Below are 25,241 nucleotides of genomic sequence, written 5' to 3'. Positions count from 1 at the left end.
GGCAGCTATTAATTTATTTTCTTAATGTTTATATGTTGCATTATGTCTGTATATAAGGACTGTCTGTGGAAGAATACACAATAAGCTCGTCCCAGTGGTTCACCCTCGAAAGGGGAATTGGGAAACTGGGAAAGGTGGCATCGTAAACCTTTCTGCTATGTTTTTTAATAAATGCATGCATTGCTTATTTTAATATTGAGCAATTAAAAGTAAAATAACACTTTTGTTTAGATGGTTTAGGAAACAGAAGTCGGCTCAAGGAAAGTAGTGTTGATTGACAATTAAAAAAAAAAACAACACGCGGGCTTCCCTGGCCGCGCAGTGGTTGAGAGTCCGCCTGCCGATGCAAGGGACACGGGTTCGTGCCTCATTCCGGGAAGATCCCACATGCCACGGAGCGGCTGGGCCCGTGAGCCATGGCCGCTGAGCCTGTGCTCTGCAACGCGAGAGGCCACAGCAGTGAGAGGCCCGCGTACCGCAAAAAACAAACAAAAAACACGCAAGTTTTCCGTGCCCACCGACGCGCTGCTGACAAACACTTGGCATAGGTTCTGCCCGACTCGCGCCCAGCCCTCAGGGCTTAAGCCCCCGCCCATCAGCAGCCCCGCCTCGTCGCACAGCACCCGCCCCTCGTAACGTCACATCCGGCCGACCAGCTACCCCGAGCTCTCTCTGGCTCCCGCCTTCGCCCGCTTCCGGTCGTCGTCGTCGTCGCCGCTGCTGCCGCTGCTGCCGCTGCTGCTGCTGCTGCTACTGCTGCTGCTGAGGCTGCTGGCGGAGGCCGGAGGAACGGGCGGCGGCGGCGGCGGCGGCTGAGAGGGCGGCGGCGGGAGCGGAGCGGGACAAGGGAACGAGAGGAAGCGAGCGAGGAGCGAGCGGAGCGCGCCGAGCCCCGCCCGCCCTTCCGCCCGCCGGAGCAGCCGAAGCAGCCCGGGCCCCCAGCCGCCGCCGCCGCCCGCCCGCCCGCCTGCCCACCCGCCGGACAAAGCCCGAGAGCCCGCGTCCAGAGCCATGTCCTCGTCCGCCGGCAACGGCCACCAGCCCAGCCAGAGCCGCGCCATCCCCACCCGCACCGTGCCCATCAGCGACGCCGCGCAGCTACCTCATGACTATTGCACCACGCCCGGGGGGACGCTCTTCTCCACCACGCCGGGAGGTGAGCGCCGGCCGCCCGCGCGGCCCTCACCCGAGCCTGGAGCCGGCTCCCGAGCGCGTCCGCGCCAGCCTCCGCGGTGTCCCCTCAGTTTCCCGCCACGATCCTTTAACTCAGGGCGTGTCCACGCTGGCCGCTCCGGCCACCCCGGCTCCGCCGCAGCCCCACCAAAGCCCCCGTGAGACAGCTTTCGGGAACCTTAACTTCGCGTTCTCTCTCGCCTGCAGCTCGATTCAGTGCGTGCCCACTCTGGGAAGTGGCTCTCCTGTAGCGAAAAAAAGCCCTTGTTCCCGCCTCGTGGCAGGTTTACGCACTCTGCCCAGTTTTCTGCCCCCTCTCCTCCTGCTCCGGGGCAAATTCGTCTACATTTGGCCCTGCACTCACTCCGCATTACCTCTGCCTCTTACATATTGTGTAGTTGTGCACATTGACGCTTGATTTTGGAGCCGTCTCCCGGGCCTTTGTAGAAAGGAAGTTGGGGAGAGTAAGTCGCTCCTGGGACGCTGCGATGACTTGTTTAGCTGCTTTTAGAACACCAGGAGAAGGCTGGAATGCGGAGTTTGGAAGCCTCGCCCAGTGTTATCCTGCTTTGACAGCATTGTTTACTTTGCTGGACCAGGCCCCGCGGGTGGGGGGAGTCCCCAGGCTGGAGGAGGAGTGATAAAATAGTGCTCAAGTAATAGTGTTGAGGGTAGAGCGCTGGCAGCCTTGAGGGTAGAGTTTTGGCGGCGCCGCCTTTGGAGGTAGATCGAAGAGGGCGTTGTCAAGCAGGGCACCCTTGCTGGGGGGCTTGCTTGATCCTGGGGAAGGGGCAATGCAGAGCGGGGTTTCTGAACACTGCTTTTCAAAGTACGACCAGAAACTGTTTACAAGGAAGAACAGTGGGGTAGAGGTGAAGAGCGTTGAATTAATTGGTCACGGGAAAAGGGAGCTCAAAGGTTGTCTTTCCCCTCACTGGGCTTTTCTCCAGAGGGAGGAGACTGGACTGCGATCTTGAAGGACATTATGAAGGGAATGGTGCTTCATTTTTAACTTCGTAACTTTGCCTTTTGGTGACGGCCTCTGGCTAGAGGGTTGGGACTTTGCTGGCAGCCCCTGCAGTCTGCAAGATTGCTAGCTTCGTTCTTGTGGGCTGGGCTCACCAGTTGTACTACAACCAATCCCCTGCAGTTAGGCCTGGGCGATCCTTTAATCGGTTGCACAATAGCAAGGCGGTAGAGTAAGAAGACGTTGCCAACAGGGGATAAAAATCTAGGAGAGAGCTCTACAGAGGAATCCAGCCAGGCCACTCTAGGGGTGGGGTGGCTGCCTTGGAAGACTTTTAAATGACCCAGGCAGGAGAAGTTCATCAATAAGTGTGGAGAACTGGGCTTAAGGACGTTATAACTTTGCAGAGGAGTGGAGTTTCTAGTGAGGTGGCTTACCTCATTGGAGAAACCTCCCTCCTCACCTGATCTGTTCAAGGCCAGACCCTGAACATGCTGAAATCTTCTGGCCTTTTAATCGTGAAAGATTTTGGCAGATCAGAATCTGCTCCAGATAGGGTTGTCTTGAACTTGAACTGACAGCTTTTAGGAAATGGATACTGTTTTCCAAGGTGATGGACAGAGATTTATAACTTCTTCCAGAATTCTTTGTGAATTCCGTAATGCCTGTGCTTCCAGCAGTTCAGAACTTATGTCATAGTAGCAACTGCACTCAGATATTATTTCTTTGAGGGAGGAACTAAACTTTTAGCTGTATATTAATCATTATTCCCCTGAAGGAAGAGCCACAGGGACACCCTTTTTGGCATATTTCAGACAGCCAAGCTACAATGCTTTTAAAGTAAGGGTATAGTCTTTAGGCGTACTTTAAAGATAGAAGCCTGGGGCTTCCCTGGTGGCAAAGTGGTTGAGAGTCCGCCTGCCGATGCAGGGGACACGGGTTCGTGCCCTGGTCCGGGAAGATCCCACATGCCACAGAGCGGCTGGGCCCGTGAGCCATGGCCGCTGAGCCTGCGCGTCCGGAGCCTGTGCTCCGCAACGGGAGAGGCCACAACAGTGAGAGGCCCGCGTACCACAAAAAAAAAAAAAAGATAGAAGCCTGTCTCATAGTCTGGATTAGTTCCTACAGTGCTTGGAAAGATTCTGCCAGAAATACTGATTCATTTATCCTGCCTCTCTGTGTACATAGACACTACTTCTTTCTCAAATATCACTGACCCTGTCTCCAGATTCTACACTTCTTTTTTTAAATTAATATATTTATTGGCTGTGTTGGGTCTTTGCTGCTGCGGGAAGGCTTTCTCTAGTTGCGGTGAGCAGGGGCTACTCTTCGTTGCGGTGCACGGGCTTCTCATTGCGGTGGCTTCTCTTGCTGCGGAGCACAGGCTCTAGGCACACGGGCTTCAGTAGTTGTGGCGTGCGGGCTCTAGAGCACAGACTCAGTAGTTGTGGCGCACGGGCTTAGTTGCTCCGCAGCATGTGGGATCTTCCTGGATCAGGGCTCGAGCCCGTGTCCCCTGCATTGACAGGCGGATTCTTTTTTTTGCGGTACACGGGCCTCTCACTGTTGTGGCCTCTCCCGTTGCGGAGCACAGGCTCTGGACGAGCAGGCTCGGCAGCCATGGCTCACGGGCCTAGCCGCTCCGCGGCATGTGGGATCTTGCTGGACCAGGGCACGAACCCGTGTCCCCTGCATCGGCAGGCAGATTCTTAACCACTGTGCCACCAGGGAAGTCCCGGTTTCTACAGTTTTTAATTTCTGTTTTAAATACTTGTCATCTTAGCTCATCTCTTATATTGAGCCAATATTTATTGGTAGAGCACATTGTCATCTTTAAATTTTTAACACAAAGACTTACATAATGTGTTTATAAGATATAGCACTGTTGTGATTGGATTTAATCACTATTTTATAGCAATTAACTCAGTGCTGCCTAGATGTTCAGTACTTACTGATTTAGTTTTCCCCCCGCTTTGGAAAATTTCCAATTTTCTGATGGTTTGTTCATCTCTTTTGTTACATTTCCCTCTCTCCTCTCATGTAATTTTCCTTCCCTGAACCAGGGTTGTTATTTGGTCACCTCTAGGCACCTGAATTAATCCGGTTAGGTACCTTAAGTGAGTTTTGTGGGTCTAGCGAAGTGCTTTGCAGAAAAGGGGACTACAGACAAAAGTAGGAAATGCAGTCTTTGCTCTCAATGGTCTTAAAATCTTGGTGGGGGTTAGGGGTGGAAAAGCTTTTTAGTTCTAAAACAAAAACTTTTAAAGAGTCAAGTGCTAACTTATATATTTCAGACTTGAAAACATTTAGAAAAGCGATAGAAGGCTTGTATTGAAAAATCTATTTAGTAGGAAGGAAGGGGATTAGAGTTTTCTGTCTCAAACTTCTGGAAACTTTCTGGAGTGTCATACACATGTCAGAGCATTCCAGGATAACAGTTGATGTGCTGAATGTCCTAAATGATCAGACTGGGCAAGGACATTCACAGCACAGTGAACTTACCATCTCTCCCCACAGAGGATACAGCTTACCCTTGAAAAGGTTTCTCAAAATTGCATTCCTGTGGTTTGGAAAATGAGAGTTGGGTGAAAACATACTTGCTGTATTTCTCGTATTTTTAGAAGTGTACATTTTCTCATTATTAAGGAAGAGTAAAATTTTTGAGTAAATTCAAAATGCCCTTGGATTTTATTTTGTTTTATCTGCCTGTGGAGGAATGGGGATGAATGACGTTCGTTTCTAACTTTGAGAAGCTGCTTCTGGCCTCAATGAAAGGTAAAGTTACTGAAGTCTCCTTCACTTTTGTGACATTAAGAAGGAACCTAATGCTTTCATTCTGTAACTGAGAGAAATTAAGTAACTTGTTAGTGTCATACAGCTAATAAATGTCAGTGGGTAGTCGCAAATTTAGTGTCCTGATACCTAGTCCAGTTTTTTCCTCTCTTGTCTTAAGATGTGTATTTTCCTAGGAAAGGAGGTTTACAAACATTTAAAAAGACTCTTCTACCTCTGGAATGCTAGCTAATGCGATTCTTTTTGTTATCTTATTTTTTTTAAGTTCTGAACTGTCTCCCTGTGGGAGGGTTGTGCTCTGGGGAGTGAGCAGAAACACAGAGACCTCTTTGAGCCTTTCTTTTTGCCTTTCTTTTCCTGCATAACATCCTCATCAGCTGTGGAAAAGTATGCTGTTGCCATAACAAGAGCACCAGAGGGGAACTAACTATGATGGTCTGAAATCTTGTTCATACTCTGTGCTTCCTCTCTGCCAGCTGGAGAGTTGCTGTGATTGATTGGTTCACTGAAGGCCATTGGAAGGGTCTGGGGATAAAGGAGAAGACAGGAAGAAGGGAAAAGAATCCACTTGGAGTGAGCCATAATAAAGTAAGAGTATTTGGGGGGAGTCCTGAGTGTTAATCTGATTCCTTTCTTGGGAGAAATGAATAGAGCTCTGTGTAGATATGGGGAAGGAAGGCCAGTTTCTCACTGTTATAAAATTTCTAATTCAATGACCTTGGGCTGAGTTTATTCTAGGCCAAAACTTCTGAACCAGCAAGAGTACTTATTTGGCTCTCTCGTTTCAGTTATTAACCAAAGGACTTCATGATTACATGTGAGAAGTGTGTGAAAAACATGTTGAAAGTTGTCCAGTCACTTTGCCTGTGTTAGAGGAAGATGGCATTTACTTATCTCAGAGTAACAAAAATTAACATGTGTTGTCATTCCGGAGCAGATTTGGCTGTAGTCTCATATTCGTCAGCTGCCAAAGCATGTACTAGAAGATGTAGCTCAGTTTTGTGTTGGGTGCATGTTTGCTGATGAGGGACTGAATTCTGAGCCTGGGAAGGCAGCAGCCCTCAGCTGCAAGGCATATAGCAGCGCGATGTGTGGAGGGGAGTGCCTCTGCCTGCTCCACGTCAGTCACAGCCTGACGAGGGAAGACAGAGCTCGTCCAGGCTGATAGTGCACCACTCCCTTCTGCTCTCCGGAGGCCTGTGTGTGAACCGGGAAGGGTGGAACGTGATGAGTCTGTAAATTGGCACTACCAGGGTTGTTCCCTGGTGCAAAGACCTTGTGAGGACTGGAGTCTTAAAGATGATTTTATGGGAGGGGTCTTGCATGGTTTGGAGACAGTGTAAAGATTTGCAGGTCAAGTCCTTTCAATTTTTCGATATTGTCTTGAATAATATTCAGGCTTCATGGATTTGTATGGACAAAAAAATATTTTGGTGTGTGGACATGTCATAACTAATGACTAAGGAATGTAAGGTTTTTTATTTTTATATGGAATCAGCCAAAATAATTTTTGGAACTCAAATAGCTACAGTAGTAAATAACGTTGTAGGAGATGCTTCACTGCCAATCAGCAGTAAAGTAAAGGCTGTGATGAGAAAAAAAAAAGATTTGCAGATCAGACAAGGTAAAGTTAATGTGGGAAAGCTAGTTCATCTGGTTGGAGAGGAAGAGAGCCTGAGCAGGACAGTAGTTTGTTGGTGAAGGATAGATCTTTTTCTTGGCTCCCAAGTGTTTCGGTGAACAGATTAATGTGCGGGACTTCCCAGGTGGCGCAGTGGTTAAGAATCCGCCTGCCATTGCAGGAGACATGGGTTCGAGCCCTGATCCAGGAAGATCCCACATGCTGCGGAGCAGCTAAGCCCATGCGCCACAACTACTGAACCTGTGCTCTAGAGCCCATGAGCCACAACTACTGAGCCCACGTGCCTAGAGCCCGTGCTCCGCAACAAGAGAAGCCACCACAATGAGAAGCCCGCACACTGTGACAAAGAGTAGCCCCTGCTCGCTGCAGCTAGAGAAAGCCCTTGCGCAGCAATGAAGACACAATGCAGCCAAAAATAAATAAACAAAAGTTTTTTTTTTAAAAAAAGATTTTTGCTTATCTATTTATAATAAAACAAAAGTCAGTTGAAACTTGCTGTCATTCAACTTATTGATTAGGTAAGGCCTAGGCTACCATTTTCAAATTTGTCTATCACAGAACTTTGTTTTGCAAAGATCCCTTAAAACCTGTGTTATAACACCCAGCAGCTATCTATCTGATGTGTGGCTCATTTTTAAAGGACCTCTTCACCTGATACTCAGGCTACAGTTTGAAGCCAGAAGCTCAGAAATTTATGAGTGTTTATATCTGAATAAATGATCTTTCAGATCCTTAGGACAAATGCCCCGACAAACTGAAGCTGTTCATTTCATTGAGTAGTTTTTAAAAGTAAAATCCTTAACAAGCAAGGATCAATTAACTGAAAAATACAATTCAATTCTTATAGATTCCTTGGGATTATCTATATACAAGATCACAGTTGCCTGTGCATAGAGATAGTTTTACTTCTTTCTTACCAATCTAGGTGCCCCATTTTGTTTTGTTTTTCTTGCCTAATTGCCCTGGCTAGAACTGGAACCTTTAGTACAGTGTTGAGCAAAAATGGCAAGAGAGTGACAACAGATTCCCTTGACTTGTTCTCAATATTAGGGGAAAACCTCCAGTCTTTCATTGTTAGGTAAGATGGTAGCTGTGGTTTTTCATAGATACTCTATCAGATTCAGGAGGTTCCCTTTTATTCCTAGTCTGTTGAATGTTTTTATTATGAAAGGGTGTTGGGTTTTGTCAAATGCGTGCGTGCGTGCGTGTGTGTGTGTGTGTGTGTGTGTGTGTGTATGTTGCATCTATTGGGATGATCATGTGATTTTTGTTTTTTATTCTATTGGTATGATGTATTATGTTAATTATTTTTAGATGTTGAACCAGCCTTGCATTCATGGGATAAGTGCCATTTGGTCATGGAATATAATCCTTTTTATCTATGTTGCTGAATTCAGTTTGCTAATGGTTGAGAATTTTTGCATCTATACTCATAAGGGATATTAGTCTGTATTTTTCTTGTGGTATCTTTGTCTGGTTTTAGTATCAGTGTAATACCTCATTCAATTTTAATTTTTTTAGAAATGGCCTGCTGTTTATAGCAGAAGTGAGCACTGGTGAAGATAGACCATTGCTCTCTAGGTTCTAAGAGGTACCTATCAGAAAGTTTGAGAGGCTTGTGGTTCATTTTAAGATGTCATAATTAATCCTTTGAGCTTGAGAAAGGTGCTCATCTCATTACCAGAGAATGTTTATGTTAGAGCGGGGCTGCTTTTACATTGAAATGAAACCACTCTCTGGTCTGATAAATTCCTAGAACCATTATGAAGAAGCAGCACTGAAAAAAAGTGACCTAGACCAGTGATCTCCAGTAGGCTTCTTTGCCTCTTATGAACTTTATTGATGAGTTCCTCACTATGAGTAAAAGTAGAAGACATTGATATGTGTATATGCATTGTTTTTATTTTTATTTTTTAAGTGCTCAAGAGGAGTGAACTTGGGAGGAAAACAAGAAGTGGGAATGAAAGCCAGGCTTGAATCTGAGTGCTTTCCCCATACCAAAGCAGTGAGCGAACCCTCATTAATTATTAGCATTACAGAGGCTGAACCACAACATCTGTGAAATCTAATCCAAAGAATTGATCCAGGATGCAGTCAACAGTCTGGCAGATCCAACCAGCATTTTCCTGGAATCAGAGCCAGGCATTTCTTGAGAAAATTTATTTCAAGATGAATGTTCAAGCCCAAACAGACGTGGACATATTTGGTGTACTTCATTTTGATAGACTTAAAATCAGTCGGCATTTATTTGAGATTAGTTTGTGGTTTGTATACCACTTTGGACCTGGTACTAACTAAAAAGGTCATTTGTTTCAGATCATTTTGCAACCAAGACTCAAGAGAGCCCGATTTGCTTAGAGTACCTTGCTTATTTGTGTCGGTCTCCTGGCTCCTGTGTCACTGTGTGATCTTTCTTTGGATGCTAGTTTCTCCATCTGTAAAATGACAGCCTTCTGCCAGATGCTGTCTAAAGCCTCTTCTAAGCGCTGGACCTTCTGCATAGGAAGATGGTCATTATCAACTTCCCTTTCAGCCTAGGTTTGTGTTCTGCTATGGCAGTGTCCTACGTGATTGGGCAGGGAGCCATCCTTTGACATTAATATCTTGGAAATCTTTATTGGAGTTAATCAAAGGACCATAAGGATTGGCTTTTCACAAACCTTGGAAGTCTTCCGTTTGCCATAATTATTTAGCCATACTAAGTTATAATACACTCTGGCTCCAATTGTGCCTTTTTTTGATGTAAAAATTGTCCCTCTCATGGTTTTATTAGCATTTTAGGGATTTGCTGGTTGTACACAGTAAATGTGGTTTGGCCACCATCAACTTCCCTGGAGGATACTGGGTTAGGCAGCTTTTAGCCTCCTCTGGGTTATCTGGCATAGAGCTTTTAGGAGTCTCTCCTTTCATCCAGAGCCTCCATGAAGAACAGATGTTTAAAACTGTAGTTCATTGAAGAATGTTCTCTAACACAGTCAATCAAACACAGGCCTTGTTAATCACCCTCTTAAGCTGGAATAATAAAAAGCAAAGAAAACCACTGTATTTGTAAGTCCTTTCTGTATTTTCACTTCTTATTTTCCCTTATTATTGGGGGAGACGGGCTTGGGAGGAAAGAGGGAAAGCGGCAGACTACCTTTCTGAGTGTATTGGAAACACTTGCTGCTTGTTCATCTTGTATCTGTTTCTGATCTCTTGGTGGGCCCTTACATGAGGCATAGATGGAGAATGTCAGGAATTTCTAATGGAATACTGAGGTTACTTGCCAAGTGTTTTGTTGTTGATGTTGTTGTTTTCATTTCTAGATTTGAAGGATACCTTCTTCCTCATGGCTTTAGTGTCAGTCTGTTATGTATGTATGTATATTTGCAAATTATTTTTGAGTGATTTTTTTCCCCGATACCTTATAATGGGGTTTGCTTTTTTTTTTTAACACTTTCTCTTGGTCTTAAAAAAAAATTTGATGGTGGGGGGTTCTTTAAGCAACAAATTTATTCTGTTACATTTCTGGAGGCTAGAAGTCTGAAATCATATATATTTCTTATTGGAAAATATACATAACATAAAATTGACCATTTTAACCATTTTTAAGGTACCGTTCCATGATTAAGTACATTCACATTGTTGTGCAACCATCACCACCATCCATCTCTAGGACTTCTTTCATCTTCCCAAACTGAAACTTCACACCCATTAAACAATAACTCCCCATTACCTGCCCACCTCCAGCCACTGGCAACCATCGTTCTATGTTCTGTCTCTATGAATTTGACTAGTCCAGGTCCCTCATACTCGTGGGGTCATAAAATATTTGTCTTTTGTGACTGACTTGTTTGACTTAGCAAAATGCCTTCAGTATTCATGCAATCATCCTTTTATTTTTCTTTTACATTTATTTTTTGTAACCATGAAAATAAAGTTTAAAAGTCATATAGTATTAGGCTAATAACAAAAAGCAACATTCTCATGCCCCATCTCATCTCCAGTTCCACTCCCCAGAGAAACCATTTTAAACTCTTCCAGCCATTTCTTCTAGCGTTTACCTCTGGATTTCTGAATAACATGATTTAATGCTATTTCTCAGTTTTAGATATTAACAGTTTCCTACTGTGGAAGATGAGGATTTAAATTTAGGTAAATATTAAATACAGACGTGACGTGACTGACTCTATTGGTTTCCAGCCCAACAGCCGTTCACTCTTTTTCCATGCTACCCTACATTCCCTCATTTTTTTAAAGTGGTAGTGTGCCAAGTCCCAGAAGATGCACCCTGACTACTCTGTGGCTTCCCCAGTGTCTGGGCTGGCGGGCATCTGACCCAGTTCTGGCCTAAGGATTGTAAGCGGGAAGACCACTAACGCTTTTCTGAGAAAGATTTTCCTCTTTGATGGCTAAAGTCCCCTGCGGGAAGCCCTATTTGACCCTACACTCTCCCTTCTTGCCTAGGATATTGTTAGGAGGGTGTAGGTTCATCTCAGCCTTCTTGGAGGGTTTTGTCACCAGCTATTCAAGCTTTTCAATTTGGGCAAGTTACTTATTGTTTCTTTTTCTGAAGTGTCTATTTGCATGAGTGGATGCTTAATTCTAATTCTGGAAGCAGCCTTAGTTAAAAACAGTTTTATGGTCAGGACCCTGCAAAAGTAAAGTAACTACTACCCTGTCAGTTAACCATGTTACAGTGGACTTTGTCTAGGTGGTTTTATTTCAGGTTATACAGTTTCTTGGGTGTATATAGCTTAATATATGCATTAATTATCATTTAAACTAAGCTACTTGGTCTTGAAAGAGGCCCTTAGGCTTGAATGACCTTGTTTGTGTACTAACCATCTTCACAAGCATAATTTTGGGCCTTCTTCATTCACCGTCTTGTTCCCTGCCATTTGAAAATCACTAGTTTTTAGATCAAAAGATAGAGCCTTTTTTTCCCTCCTCTCTGTTCTCCATCAAAGGGACTCAGTTTTACTCTCATGTTTTCCTAGGAATGTAGCATTTAGAAAATGCTGGGTCAGGGTATTAGATTTATCCGAAAAAGTGGTCACCAAGGGATGAAGAATGTTTATAGATATCTAATGTTGACCTAGAGCTAAAGATTCCTATTTGTTTTGAAATCCAAACATGAAGACTAAAGTAATATATGCAAGTGTTAAAAACAAAATAGAAAAAGAAAAATTGAACAGAAGCACATAAAATGCAGAAATGCTAAGAGACTACTGCTTTTAACAGTTTCTGTTTATAGTGATTTTATTGGTTACACCACTGTTACTGTAAATAATATACGTATACCACAATTTCTTGATTTCTTAACATTGGATGATACTGTTGACTCCCTATTATGAAAATGAGGCATATAGGACACTTTCATTACTTTCTATCCTCTCATTTTCCCTCCTCTCTCCATTTACCAATTTTTGTAGATTGTTTTATTGTTTTGGGTTCTTCTGGGTAGTTACCTTTAAAACTGTAAATACTATAGTTAAACCTCTTGTGTTTCAATCTGATAGTTTTAACTCTCCACCATATGAGATTATACTATCTACCTGTCCTGCCTCTACTTCCCTGGTAGGTCTGCCTTTCCATTATTTTTTACAATATCAAGGTCTGTAATATTTACATACTCTTCCTTAACTATGATAATTCACTTTTATTATGGTTTGATTGTAAACATTGAAAGTCAATAAATAGCATATACGATACTATGAATTTTGTAACTTTTCAATATAAAACCAAGGAGTATGATGATTTTCATAGAAAAGGAAATGGAACACTCACTGGACAGAAAAAGTTTCCACTGTCAATGTCAAATAGATTCTTTTTCTAACACTCCATCAATTTATTAAAATCATGCTCCATTTTAATATTGTGTTATATGCAAGCTATGGATTTTTTTAACCTTCTTTAGGAATTTATGGTTAACTTTTCTCTAGTTAGTTGTGGATGCATTGGTTGATGTTGAATTGGGCTGACATAAATGTGGCCGGCAGTCGAAATTTGAATTATTGGAAGTTCTTGCTTCAGAAAATGTGTCTATGCACATGTATAAGAGACCCTGAATATTAGGTTTTTAATTGTCTTGGAATTCATATAATTTCACAGTAAACACAATATCTAAAAAAGGAAATATAAAGGGTTTTTTCCCCTGGCATTTTATTCATAGTCAGGTCTTAATGTTTTTCTTTTAATAGTTTTGGTTTTTGAATGTCAAATGCTTTTCAGTTACACCACAGAATCCTTAGTCACATGTTAATTCCCTTTTTTTTGCTCTGTATCTGCTACAGTTAATTTTTTCAGCTTGCAGTGATCTAAAATTCAAACACTTAAAATACCGTGGTTTTGTACCCATATTTTCCCTGGCCATATTTAAGAACATTAACAGCATCAGTTAAGATCCTAGTTCTTCAGGGTGTCTTCTCTTCTGAATTGTTTATTTTGTGTGCATTTGAAACCAAATGTATCTTAAAAATCCACTAAACTATTAAAACAAGTGAGTTTATTAGTAAGGCTGAAAGAAACAAGATTAGTATACAAAAGCCAATTGTGTTTCTGTATACTTTCAATAAACAATCCAAAAATGAAATAAAATAATTCCATTTAAAATAGCATAAAAATGATAAAATACATAGGTATAAATTTAACAAAAAAAGCACAAAACATATACTGTGGAAACTAGATAACATTGTTGAAAGAAAGAAGACCTATATAAATAGACAATCCATGTTCATGAATCAGAAGATTTAATGTTGTTAAGATGGCACTACTCCCCAAATTTATCTGTATATTCAGCACAATCCCCATCAAAATCCCAGCTGGCTTCTTTGCCGAAGTTGACAGGCTGACTCTAAAATTCATATATGGATCTTTAAGAGACCTAAAATAGCCCAAGCAATCTTGAAAAAGAAAAAGTTAGAAGACTCACACTTCCTGATTGCAGAAGTTGTTACAAATCAAGACCGTGTATTACTGCCATAAGGATACACATAGATCAGTGGAAGTCCAGAAATAAACCCTCACAATTACGGCCAATTGATTTTTTTTTTTAATTAATTAATTTTTGGCTGCATTGGGTCTTCATTGCTGCGCGCGGGCTTTCTCTAGTTGCGTCGAGCGGGGGCTACTTTTCATTGTGGTGCACGGGCTTCTCATTGCGGTGGCTTCTCGTTGTGGAGCACGGGCTCTACGTGCGTGGCTCAGTAGTTGTGGCGCACGGGCTTAATTGCTCCACGGCGTGTGGGGTCTTCCCCGACCAAGGCTCGAACCCGTGTCCCCTGCATTGGCAGGATTCTTAACCGCTGCGCCCCCAGGGAACTCCCTACGTGAATGTTTATAGCAGCATTATTCAAAGTGGAAACAACCCAGATGTCCATCAGCTGGTTAATTGATAAAATGTGATTTATACATACAATGGAATATTATTTGGCAATACAAAGAAATTAAGTGCAGTTGATCCTTGAACAACGTGGGGGTTAATCCAAGTGTAACCTGTAGTTGGCTCTCTTCCTCCATGGAGTCAACCAACACTGACCATATAGTACTGCAATACTTCCTGTTGAAAAACAGTTCAAACTTGCATTGTTCAAGGGTCAACTGTACTGATAAATGCTAAACGTGAATGAATCTTAAAAACCTGCAAGTGACAGAAGCAGTCACAAACGGACACATATTGCTTGATTGTATTTTATGAAATGTCTAGAATAGGCAAATCTATAGAGACAGAAAACAGATCAGTGGTTGCCTAGGCTGGAGAGGTTGGCAAAACGTGGGGAGGGACTGCTAAATGTATATGGGTTATCTTGGGGATGATGACAGTGTTCTAAAATAGTTTGTGATGGGAATTCCCTGGGGGTCCAGTGGTTAGGACCCGGCGCTTTCACTGCTGTGGCCCAGGTTCAATTCCTGGTCGGGGAACTAAGATCCTGAAAGCCTCATGGCACAGCCAAAAAAAAAAAAAAAGATTGTGGTGATGATTGCACAATTCTATGAATATACTAAAAACTATTGAATTATACACTTTGAATGAATTGTACATGAATTATATCCCAAAGAAGTTAAAAAATGTATTTTATTGCCCCTGCAAAGTCACAGGAATTCTTCAAAGTTTCTCTTATATCTGACACATTTAGGTAGAATTTCTACTACTTATTTCCTACTTGGTTCAATTATAATTCTTTAATGTTTATGTTGTTGTTAATATATAATTTAGAAATAGAAAGCTTGCTTTTATCCTGTGCTTTTTTTTCACCACCTCACCTCAGTTTCCAAGCTTAGTGTACTACAGAAGTGAGAATAATCTTGTTCCGACTTGCAACGTGAATATTAGTAAGAACATCTCACGGTGAAATCTCACCCTTCTGAAACCTAGCCATGGACAAAAGTGGAGGTGACACAACAAAATCCATCCACTAAAGCTCCTTCCCTTTGTTCATTGGAAAACCATCAGGCGCCTTCCCAGCCTCCTTGCTCGTATTTTACATAGTGTTAAAATAAGCAGATCACCAGTTTCCAAACCCAACAGAGTAGATGTATCAAGTTAGAATGGGTGTAAAGGGTGTACTGTAGACTGAATTGTGCTCCCCCCCATTCATATATTGAAGCACTGACCCCCACAATGTGATGATATTTAGAGATAGGGCCTTGGGAGGTAATTAGGTTTAGATGAAGTCCTGAGGGTGGGGCTCTCACAATAGGATTAGTGTCCCAAAAGAGACACCAGAGAGCTTGCTCCCCTCTCCCCCGTGGCAGGACACAATGAGAAAGAACTGTAAGGAAATACATTTCTGTGTAACACACCCAAAATGTGGTATTTGGTTAGGGCAACCAAACTAAGACATGGACAAAAGATGGTTCTTAGCCAAACAGTGAGGGAGGAGACAAGGAAACCATGGTGGGGAGGGCCATAAGCACAACCTGGCTATCTGAATCCTATTCAGTATAAGGAAAATACAGAGCACCAACTGAATAGGCCCTGAGACTTCCTATGTCACAACATAGTATAATAAATGAGTTTCATAATAATCAACCGGATTCATCAAGAAAGGGTTGGTTTTCAGTTTAAGGTGGTAAAAAGTTTTAAAATCTGTATTAGAAAAATTTCCATCCAAAATAGTTCAAATTATTCATTTTTCGAAAATTGAACTAAGTTTTCTGCTTTCCAGAATGATTCATTCCTCATAATTTCAGCTACCTTTTTGTTTGTTTGTTTGTTTTCTTTGGCTGCATTGGGTCTTCGTTGCTGCATGCGGGCTTTACTCTAGTTGTGGCGAGCAGGGGCTACTCTTCGTTGTGGTGCGTGCGCTTCTCATTTGCAGTGGCTTCTCTTGTTGCAGAGCACGGGCTCTAGGTGTGCGGGCTTCAGTAGTGGCACGTGGGCTCAGTAGTTGCGGCACATGGGTCCTAGAGTAAGCGGGCTTCAGTAGTTGCAGCACATAGGCTCAGCAGTTGTGGCTCGCAGGCTCAGTAGTTGTGGTGCACAGGCTTAGTTGCTCCGCGGCATGTGGGATCTTCCTGGACCTGGGATCGAACCTGTGTCCCCTGCATTGGCAGGCAGATTCTTAACCAGTGCGCCACCAGGGAAGTCCTGCCTTTTTGAATTGTTACTAAGTTCTTATTTTTCAAAGCAAGGAAAGTGAAGGTAAATTTCTACTTTCCTTGTCCTAAAATTGTATTTGAAACAGGATACAAAACTTCTGTCTTCTTTAAACCCTGTTTTCCAGGAACTCGAATCATTTATGATCGAAAGTTTCTGTTGGATCGTCGCAACTCTCCCATGGCTCAGACCCCGCCCTGCCACCTGCCCAATATCCCAGGAGTCACCAGCCCCGGCACCTTAATTGAAGACTCCAAAATAGAAGTAAACAATTTGAACAACTTGAACAATCATGACAGGAAGCATGCAGTTGGTAAGAGAATGCTGGTATTAGGGACCAAGAGGGTAGCCCTGGGATTCAAATGTCAGTCTGCTGTGGGTTGAAAAAATGTTGATGCTTCACTTATAACTAATATTCAGTCATATGTCTCTAAGGTTCCCCACACTCCCCTCACCAAGGCTTATTGAATTGTTCTGAAAACCCTGAGTTCTAAACCATAACCGGATCTAATATAGGTGGGGGTTGGGGGGTGAGGAAGAATCCAAAATCAGGGAATGGTAAATCCCAAAGAGGACTCCTTGAACCTGGGCTTTGTTGGACTAAGGGTAACACACACACAGAGAAACAAAACAATTTAATAGCTCCCATTTCCATCACCCTCAAGAAACAGACCTTGCTTCTTACAAGAAGAACGTCATTTTTGTGGTGTAGAGCAGCGGTCCCCAACCTTTTTGGCACCAGGGACCAGTTTTGTGGAAGACGATTTTTCCATGGACTGGGATGGTTTTGGGATGATTCAAGTGCATTACATTTATTGTGCGCTTTATTTCTATTATTATTACACTGTAATATGTAATGAAATAATTATACAACTCAATCATAATGCAGAATCAGTGGGAGCCCTGAGCTCGTTTTCACTTGCCCCTCACTGATAGGGTTTTGATATGAGTCTGCAAGCAGTTGATTTATTATGGTCTCTGTGCAGTCAGACCTCTCTGCTAATGATAATCTGTATTTGCAGCCGCTCTCCAGTGCTAGCATCACTGCCTCAGCTCCACCTCAGATCTTCAGGCATTAGATTCTAATAAGGAGCGCGCAACCTAGATTCCTCGCATGCGCAGTTCACAGTAGGGTTCACACTCCTGTGAGAATCTAATGCTGCAGCTGATCTGACAGGAGGCAGAGCTCAGGCGGTAATGCGAGCAATGGGGAGCGGCTGTAAATAGAGATGAAGCTTCTTGCCCACAGTACCAGTCCGTGGCTGGGGGGTTGGGGACCCCTGGTGTAGGGAAAAGCAGTATGGTTTTTCACCCCGTTTTCCAGGACTGCCTATAATATTTCAGTAAATACTCCCCCATACTCACACACACACGTTTATTAATGAGTCCTCTCTGTGTCTGTGGAAATGGCCAGCTCCTGAAGTACACCTTGGATTGCACTCCATGACCCTTTTACACGAGCCAGCATTCTGCCTCCTCAAATTCCAAATGAGTTTTTAATGGACAAAGTGTCGATTCAGAGCAAGGCCAAAGTTCAGAGCCTCCAGAAGAATGTGCTGACTTGATAGATGGCCAGGTGCTCCCCAGGAGCTCCCGTTTGGTCAACCTCTGGACAAAGGGACACTCAGAAAGTTTTCACTTGTATCCTTTCCCCCAATTGCTCCTCCCTGTGGGTGATTTGACTGCCATTCTTGTTTTTCCCCCAGATTAAAAAGACTAGCCAAAGCAAAGCAGAATAGTTGTTTCAAGGCTGCAGGGAATGGGACAGTTTGAATTCCTTTTTGACCTTTGTGCAAAGGGAATTATAGTTAAGACTGTTTTTCTTTACCTCTTCATGCTTAACTTTTCCTGTTCTTCATTCTAACCAGGAGATGATGCTCAGTTTGAGATGGACATCTGACTGTCCTGCGAGGATCAGAAGAAAAGCGGCAACACTGAGACATGTGTGTACCTGATTTGGCCAATATGATCAACAATGCAGAGACAGAAGAGGCAGTACCAGCAATCCCTGCTGCAGTCTCCTGCTCCCCTGCTCCTTCTCCGGGTGCCAAAGGATGCAAAGATGAGCTGCATCTGACTATTTCTTCTCCCTATTTCCTGTTCCCCTTCCCAGTTAGACAGTTAGATTGAAGGCCCTTCGCATATTTCTGTAGAACTAAGCAGCCCACAGACGAAAACAGTTAACCTCTGGTTCCCCCTTCCCCCCATTTTTTTTTAATCCCAAATCAAATATCAACCTACCAATAATTGGCTGGCTGGGAAGTCTGGGGAAGTGATATGGAGGTTTGATAGGTTCAGCATCATTCCTGTTCTTACCCTCTGTCTCTCCTCCCTGTCTCGCTCATGTTTCAGTGCTGCAAAAGTCTGAGTTTGGGGTCTTGAAAACCCTCGGATGGAAATAGTAAACAGGAAGAGAGCTGCTTTCTCTTTTACCTTGAGGTGTTTGTCCTTGGGGGACAGAACGCTGTTTGTACATCTCTGGTAGCATTACCCTGGGGCACTGTTTTGAGGTCCACTTCCCCTCCTTCCTCTGGGAGGAATGTCTTCTGTCTTTAGTACTATAGTTCATCTTCCCATTTGTTTACTTATCACAATTGTGCAAACATTTCTTAACTCTACATCGGAAGGGGGTCTTCGGTCACCAGTTGTTCTTTTTCCTCCCCTTTTCCCACCCCTCCCTGCTTGCATCTTGTTGCTTGCAATCCTTTTGTACTCTGAGCTATCCACGTGATTTCTCCTGCTCCCAGAGCAGGTCCCGGAGGCTCTTTGGATAAGGCCCGATGTATTGGGTTGACCAAAAAGTTCGTTCTGGTTTTTCCATAAGATGTTACAGAAAAACCAGATCGAACTTTTTGGCCAACCCAATAGTCCTCTACAGGATGATACCCAGGAATGACCTCGGAAGACATTGAACTGTTTGAGTACCCAGGCTCAGTAGTCCTTGTTTTTCAGTCCAGTGAGCATTGTGCTACTTGTTGTCTGTGATTTTTGAGTTTGAAGTTGACTTTCAGAAACGCTCTTAGAAAAGAGCTGAACTTCTTTCCTCTGTGGACCTGCTTTGTTTGGCTGCTGAGATAGATAAGCATGGGCTTAAAAATGCGTTCCTTCCGCTTTTCTATCTTTCCCATGGTACTCTGAATTTCCCCGTCTTTCACTCCCTCCCTCCCTCCTTCCTTCCTTCCCTCCCTTATCTCTGCCAGGCCATTTTTCAAATGTACATCCGGGATACCTCAAGTGTCGGTATCTGATAATATCTGTCACTCCTCTTAACTGAGGAGTGACCTTTTATTTTTAAGATGAGTACAGACCTATTTTTAGATATGTTTTCAGTACAATTTTGAACAGCAACTTTTTAATTACACATCTTCCAGTGTTAGGAGGGTGAGGATTGTCCGTAGGCGAGTCTGCTGTTCCACGTCACCATCCCTCGTCTTCCCTCGTCCCTTACGAGCTCTTTCCTTCTCGCTCTAGTTTTGGGTGTGCATGTTTGGAGTTTGTAAGTGGGTGGATTGTGAAACTGGACCCTTCTGCCTTCCCTGGGTTGTTCATGGAACCTCATTCTTTTCCCTTACCCTTTGCTGCTTCATTCCCCATCCCGTTGTCCTGACTATTGACTGGCCCAGTAATCCTGGGAGAGTGACTCTCCTCATAGAAAGACAAGTAAAATAGCCACTGGTGTCCTGGGAATTTCTGGTTGGATTTGGTGCCCTGAACCCTCTTATTAAGAGATCAGATCCCAGGGTGAGAGTAACAGGCCAGTTGGCTAAGATAGAAAGCTGTTTTTCTTTTGAACTATGAAGAGACCCTGTTTGCGAATACATTTTAGACAGAAAGAAGGAAGGGTGTCTGAGGAACTTTGTTCTGTTTTCTGCTACAAAATGTGAAGAGTTCAAAAAGTGAAACCTTTTGTGATGGTTGATGTCTCTCAGGAATAAGCTGGATCTCCAGTTTTGGAGATGCTTTCAGTCTCAAAAATTGATGAATGGAAAAGTATTTTTTGTTTGCTTTTTAATGTATCTCTGTTTTGATTTTAATTAAACTCCAAATTTCACTTTACATACTCTTGGAACAACTTAAGGTGCATTGGTAATTTGCATGAGAAGCTTGCTCAGGACCTCATTGTCCCCTGGGAGCTTGATTCTTTGGGAGTGACGCTTTCATCCTCCTCGGGGCCCGGCCTGGGCATCCTCTGGAATCTGACTCCACTACAGCGAGTAGTCGGGCTGTCAGCAGAAGCACGTGCCCTTGTTTGCTCTTTACTGCTGCACATGAAAACTCGGCTTCCTCACTGAGAGACGGGGAGTGAATTTAAAACATGCCAGCTTGAGTAGTCTTAAGATGCCATGTTCCCCTTGTTTGCTCTCTTGAGGAATTGCTGCATGTGGCCCCCTAATCAGAGGCCATATTTCTAGTACTTCTTGGGAGTGTCAGCTGTATAATATAGCAGCTTCCCAATCCTTTAGCCATCTCTGTAACGACCTCCATACTGCTTGGTGCAATTCCTTCCTGGAGGCCACTGCTACTAGAGATACTTTGGCCTCCATAAATCGGCATTTCAAAGATAATTTCACAAGGCAATAGATGAACTTCCAACAGATGACACCTTTGTGCCATGCCTCATAGAATCATTTTCAGGGCAAGCCAGAATCCAGTAGGTGGTTTACTCCTGTATGTTTGGAAGGAATCTCACAGTTGAAGCCCTAAATGAATAATCTCTCTGGGCTTTTTCCTGGAAAGGGAACCCCCTTAGGGTAGCATTTGATTTAGGCGGTTCTTAAAATCTTATTGATTATTTGTACTTTTCTTCTTAGGAGAAAACCATGTTTCTGTACTTCTGGGGACAATCCATGTCGGTGAGAAATGACCTTGTCCAAATTCCAGCAGGAGACATGCATTGTCATGATTCTACCTCCTTCGTAGTGTGGTGCATTAAGTTCACCACTTCCTCATATTCTGTTGAAATAGCTATTGTGTTCTCAAGACCACAGTGTAGAGAAGCTGGCTTCTAGCTTCCAAGCCAAGAGTTTTGTCCCTCCATCTGCGTTAGTTATCTATTGCTGTTTAACACATTACCCCAAAACTTAACATCTTAAAAGAGCAAACATTATCTGTCAGTTTCTGTGGTTGGGACCTGGGAAGCAGCTTCACATGATGGGTCTGGCACAGGGTCATAGGAAGTTGCAGTCAAGATGTTAGTGGGGTCTGCAGTCACCTGGGGCTTGAGAATCCACTTCTGAGCTTTCTTTGTGGCTGTTGGCAAAATGCCTCAGTGTCTTTCTGTGTGGATCTCTTTTTAGGGCAGCATGAGTGTCCTCACAGCATGGCAGCTGGCTCCCCCTGAGCAAGTGATCCCAGAGAAAGAGGGCAAGGAGGAATCTGCAGTGCCTTTTATGACAGTCTCCGAAAGCACACGTCATCACGCCTTCCTATTCCGTTCCTTAGAAGCAAGCCACTAAGCCAGCCTACACTCAAGGGGAGGGGAGTTACACCCCACCTACTGCATGGAGCGGTATCAAAGAATTTTGGGTGTACTTTAAAACCACCTCGCCCCCAATAGAGAATGAAACCAGGTCAACAAGAGGGGGTAGGTTTAAAGTAGATGATATACTGAGAGAGGTGTTGTTACTGAAAACAGTTCTCTTAAGATGTGCATCGACAAACAGATGAAAAACGGATTCTCTCCCCATGGCTACTGCCAGTTTTAAGAGGGGAGGCAAGAAATGGCAATTCCCAGGAGAATGTATCTATACATTTGCCTGGCGTATACTGCCAGCAGCCCAAGGTTGCTGCTTTGTAAGTCCTTGGCTTGGTATCTAAGACTCAATACTGCTTGCTCGGTATCTCCTTTAGCCAGGAATTGACAAAGCGAATTGGATCCTTCTATTTGAGCCACTCAAATGGACTTAATTGGAGTCAGGGCTGTTAAGCAAAGGGAGCAAACTTGAATTACATTTTGGGTTACTGGGCTGAGGAAAGCTAACCGTTCTGATTCAGGGTGACATAGCTGAGAGCATCCGGAAGCCAGGTCCCCACCAGAGTCGATGCTTGGCACCTGCTGTCACAAACTACACCAGCTGAAGCAGACTTGAGCCAGGTCTGTCACTCAAGAAGCCACTTCTCAATAAGTAGGGAACATCTGGGAATTAGAAATGTCTGTCTGTGCTTTATTGTTCTTTAAATCCACTGCAGGTTAACTCTGTGTGCCCACGTCATCCTGGGCTTCCTGATGGAAACGGGTTCTTAAAGAGAACCAGTGCTGTCTTCACCCTGAAGAAAAACTTAGATGAAGCTTGTCAGTTCAACACGTGTTTAGTGAATGTCTGCTATGTGTTTCTGGCACCTGTGCCAAGTTTTTAGAGATTTCAGGCATCTTAAGGATGCAAATTCTTGTTTGGATTTATGCTCCAACTCTTCCCAGCATTTTATCTATAGCCCTGCTTGCTTTAGAGTATGCTTGAATAAAAAAGCATTGCTGCTGAGGCAGCTATAAAAAAAAAGAAAGAAAAAGGTACTTCTTCCAGAATTAATGAACTCATCTTCAAAGCACCTTCAAATGAATTTTTTTCCGTCTGATTTTGAGGTGGAGTCAAAATAGGTGGTCTTTTATTTTTGCTGTTTGGGTTACCAGCTCTTTGGGTCTGTCAGACCTTAGGGGTATCATGTATCTTGGCTGCTTGCAGCCTGGGCCCTCAGCCCTTTACATTCCCCTCCAGAAGGGAGGCCCGGTGCTTTTCTCTCTGGGTCAAAACTTCCCCTTATCATGTTTCTGGACTACATGATAAGGGGAGCTATTTATTAATCTGCGAAACCCAATCTCTTAGCTGCCCATGATATCTAGGAGGGGGTAGTATTTGTTTTAAAGAAGCATTGTCAAAAAAAACAAAAAAGAAGCGTTGTTTCCTTGGGAGGGCAATTTCTGTCTGGACTTTGAAAGGGGGCGTAGTTACCACACATTACTATCCCCACCGCTTTACCTCTCTCCCAGCTTTTGATAAAAGATGACATCAGATCTTGAGGCAGTCGGGTCACAATTCTTTAGAATGCTTATACCCCAGGGGCGTTTCCTGTTCTAGTCATGTTTTTCCAGTTGAGTATTGGCGTTTCCCTGAGGCTTGCTCACGGACATGTCTGATTGAAGACTAAGGATGGTTGACACAGTCATTACTGTCACCTTTCCCACCCTCTGTAATTTACATTTCTTTCTCTGGGCTGGTCCTGGAAGTTGACACCTTTTGGCAAAGCTTAGATTTAGGAGAAGTATTTCAAGTCCCTGTTCAGATGATCTGTGGTTTCTCTTTGCTTCCTCTGCCTGCAGCCCTGGCAGACCATACTGTCTGGATCCCCAATGGAAAATAGTACTGAGATGAAACACATTCCTGGGGTATTTAAATTCTCTCTCTGCCACCTTTCTAAGAGTGGGAGGCTGGCAGAGAGATGCTGCAGTGCTTGATAATCATTTGGCCACGTTGAAATTTCCAAAGGGAGCTCTTGCTGGTGCTTAAACCCCAGATTCCTGAACACCTGAGATTGCATGAATCTAGCACAGAATATCCATTCTTGCCCCAATGTACCCCCTTCGTCTCCATCTTAATCTTTAAAACAAAACAAAAAACCCAAGCCCAGGCCAAGGGTCATTTTTACTTGAAACCAGGAGAGTAGGGGAGTAACACGAGAGATGAGGGGCAAGCTGTGTGGTGAGGCATCCTGCTCCTGGTGTGTGTTCCAATCACTGAGGACTGTGAGCCAGTGCCTTTCCTTCGCCTGGAGATGGAGCCCATCTCTTGCCACCTGGGTGAGGAGACCCTCTGCTACCCAGGGGCGAACCTTAAAGAGGGTGTCTTGGAGAGCCCAGAGGACACTCACGTTTTTCGGATGTCCATTTTAAGCATCTTTAAAATGTTTTATATATATTAAAAAAAAAAAATGTTCTTCCCTGTCGTTGTGCCACCAGTGGCCCAGTTCCATCCATTCTGAATGGAAAAACAGAGACTGCCAGTACTTTCCTTGGTCTTCCCTTCGTCTCCCTTAATGTGGGTATCCCCTTACCCGGCCTGTCCATTTCACTGTCGTGGATGGAGAACAGAGGGCACCACGCAGTCCTGAGGCAGTCCTGTGTGACTCCGTGATCAGGTTTTTGTTTCTTGTTTTTCTAACTGTCCTTCCAAACCAGCAAGTGTTTGGAAATTAGGGGGAAAGTTAAATTCTCACCAACGGTTGCTGTTACACTTGAATCAATAAAGATCTTGAGTATCACCTTGGTGTTTTTAATTTTTTTTTTTTTTTAAATTTCAGGTGAAATCCTGTTGACACATTTTGGGCATCTTGCCTGGTGAGGAAGATGGGCAAAGGCAGTTGGCCACTTCATGTGTCAGTTCCTCTCAACATTTACGGAGCACTTTGTCCATCTGGCCCTGTATGTGCCAGGAGGTGATGTGTCCCTTCCCTAAGGAGCTTGGAGGTGAACACGTACATGCTGGGGCTGGATGTACCCAAGAAGGCCCTTCTTTAGGTACCAGCCTGGAGGAAGCCCAGACAACAGCTTTCCTGACGAGGGCTGCCTCTGCCTCTCAGGAGCACTTGTTAGAAATCCATCATATCTGATGTCTGAAAATAAACTAGACTCTGCTGCGTGAGCATCACATTCCTTGCTATTATTAATCCAGTGAGGCTCACATATTAGTATTGAGAGCAAGAATCCTGTCCTTTCAAGAATCCTGTGGACCATGTAAACAGGTCCACAGAACAAAACAGCATAGAGGTTTAGAGCACAGGCTTTGGAGTGAGACAGGCTTGAATTCCTTCTGTACCACTTAGTAGCAGCCACATTCTCTCCGACAGGATTCCCAGTCTCTGTAACCTTTGGTGTCCTTCTCTAAAATAGGGTTAAGTTAAGAAGTAGGTCTTACCTGGGTGACTGTGGGCTCAGGTGGGATCATGGCAAGCACTTAGCCCAGTGGCTGGTATGTCAAGAGCTCAATTGCAGCTCAGTTGGTGTGACCAGTAGAGGTGGGTCAACTGGGTCTGCTCTTCCCCAGAATGTGCAAGTTTGGGAGTGGAGCAGGCTTGTGTGATCCCTAGAAGCATGA

General features: G+C 43.8%; 1 protein-coding gene across 4 annotated transcripts; it reads left to right on the top strand.

The window, feature by feature from the left end:
- Window positions 1–701: 701 nt before the first annotated feature.
- EIF4EBP2 (eukaryotic translation initiation factor 4E binding protein 2) lies at window positions 702–24,571 on the top strand. 4 transcript variants are annotated; one of them, XR_013824173.1, is made up of 5 exons: window positions 702–1,156; window positions 16,283–16,468; window positions 18,024–18,098; window positions 20,967–21,008; window positions 21,453–21,568. XR_013824173.1 is itself a non-coding variant. In XM_079899299.1 (4 exons), the coding sequence occupies exons 1-3, from the start codon at window positions 1,012–1,014 to the stop codon at window positions 18,053–18,055; spliced, it is 363 nt and encodes a 120-aa protein (XP_079755425.1). In that variant the 5' UTR covers window positions 702–1,011; the 3' UTR covers window positions 18,056–18,098; window positions 24,448–24,571. The 4 variants fall into 4 exon arrangements, 3 of the variants coding, with proteins under 3 accessions (XP_079755425.1, XP_079755424.1, XP_079755423.1); XM_079899299.1 differs by lacking the exons at window positions 20,967–21,008; window positions 21,453–21,568 and adding an exon at window positions 24,448–24,571; XM_079899298.1 differs by lacking the exon at window positions 21,453–21,568 and having other exon boundaries at window positions 20,967–21,101.
- The last annotated feature ends 670 nt before the right edge of the window (window positions 24,572–25,241 follow it).

This window comes from Stenella coeruleoalba, assembly GCF_951394435.1.
Source record: "Stenella coeruleoalba genome assembly, chromosome: 16".
NCBI lineage: Eukaryota > Metazoa > Chordata > Mammalia > Artiodactyla > Delphinidae > Stenella > Stenella coeruleoalba.
Note: the sequence above shows the minus strand (reverse complement) of the source record. Positions and strands in the feature narration are given on the sequence as shown.

What these genes read in the sequence shown, in the direction of transcription:
- EIF4EBP2 (XM_079899299.1), top strand. Translation starts at nt 1,012, where the DNA reads ATGTCCTCGTCCGCCGGCAACGGCCACCAGCCCAGCCAGAGCCGCGCC. An exon ending in CTTCTCCACCACGCCGGGAG is followed by an intron (nt 1,157 to 16,282) that starts GTGAGCGCCGGC and finishes CCTGTTTTCCAG; the next exon opens with GAACTCGAATCATTTATGAT. An exon ending in TGACAGGAAGCATGCAGTTG is followed by an intron (nt 16,469 to 18,023) that starts GTAAGAGAATGC and finishes CATTCTAACCAG; the next exon opens with GAGATGATGCTCAGTTTGAG.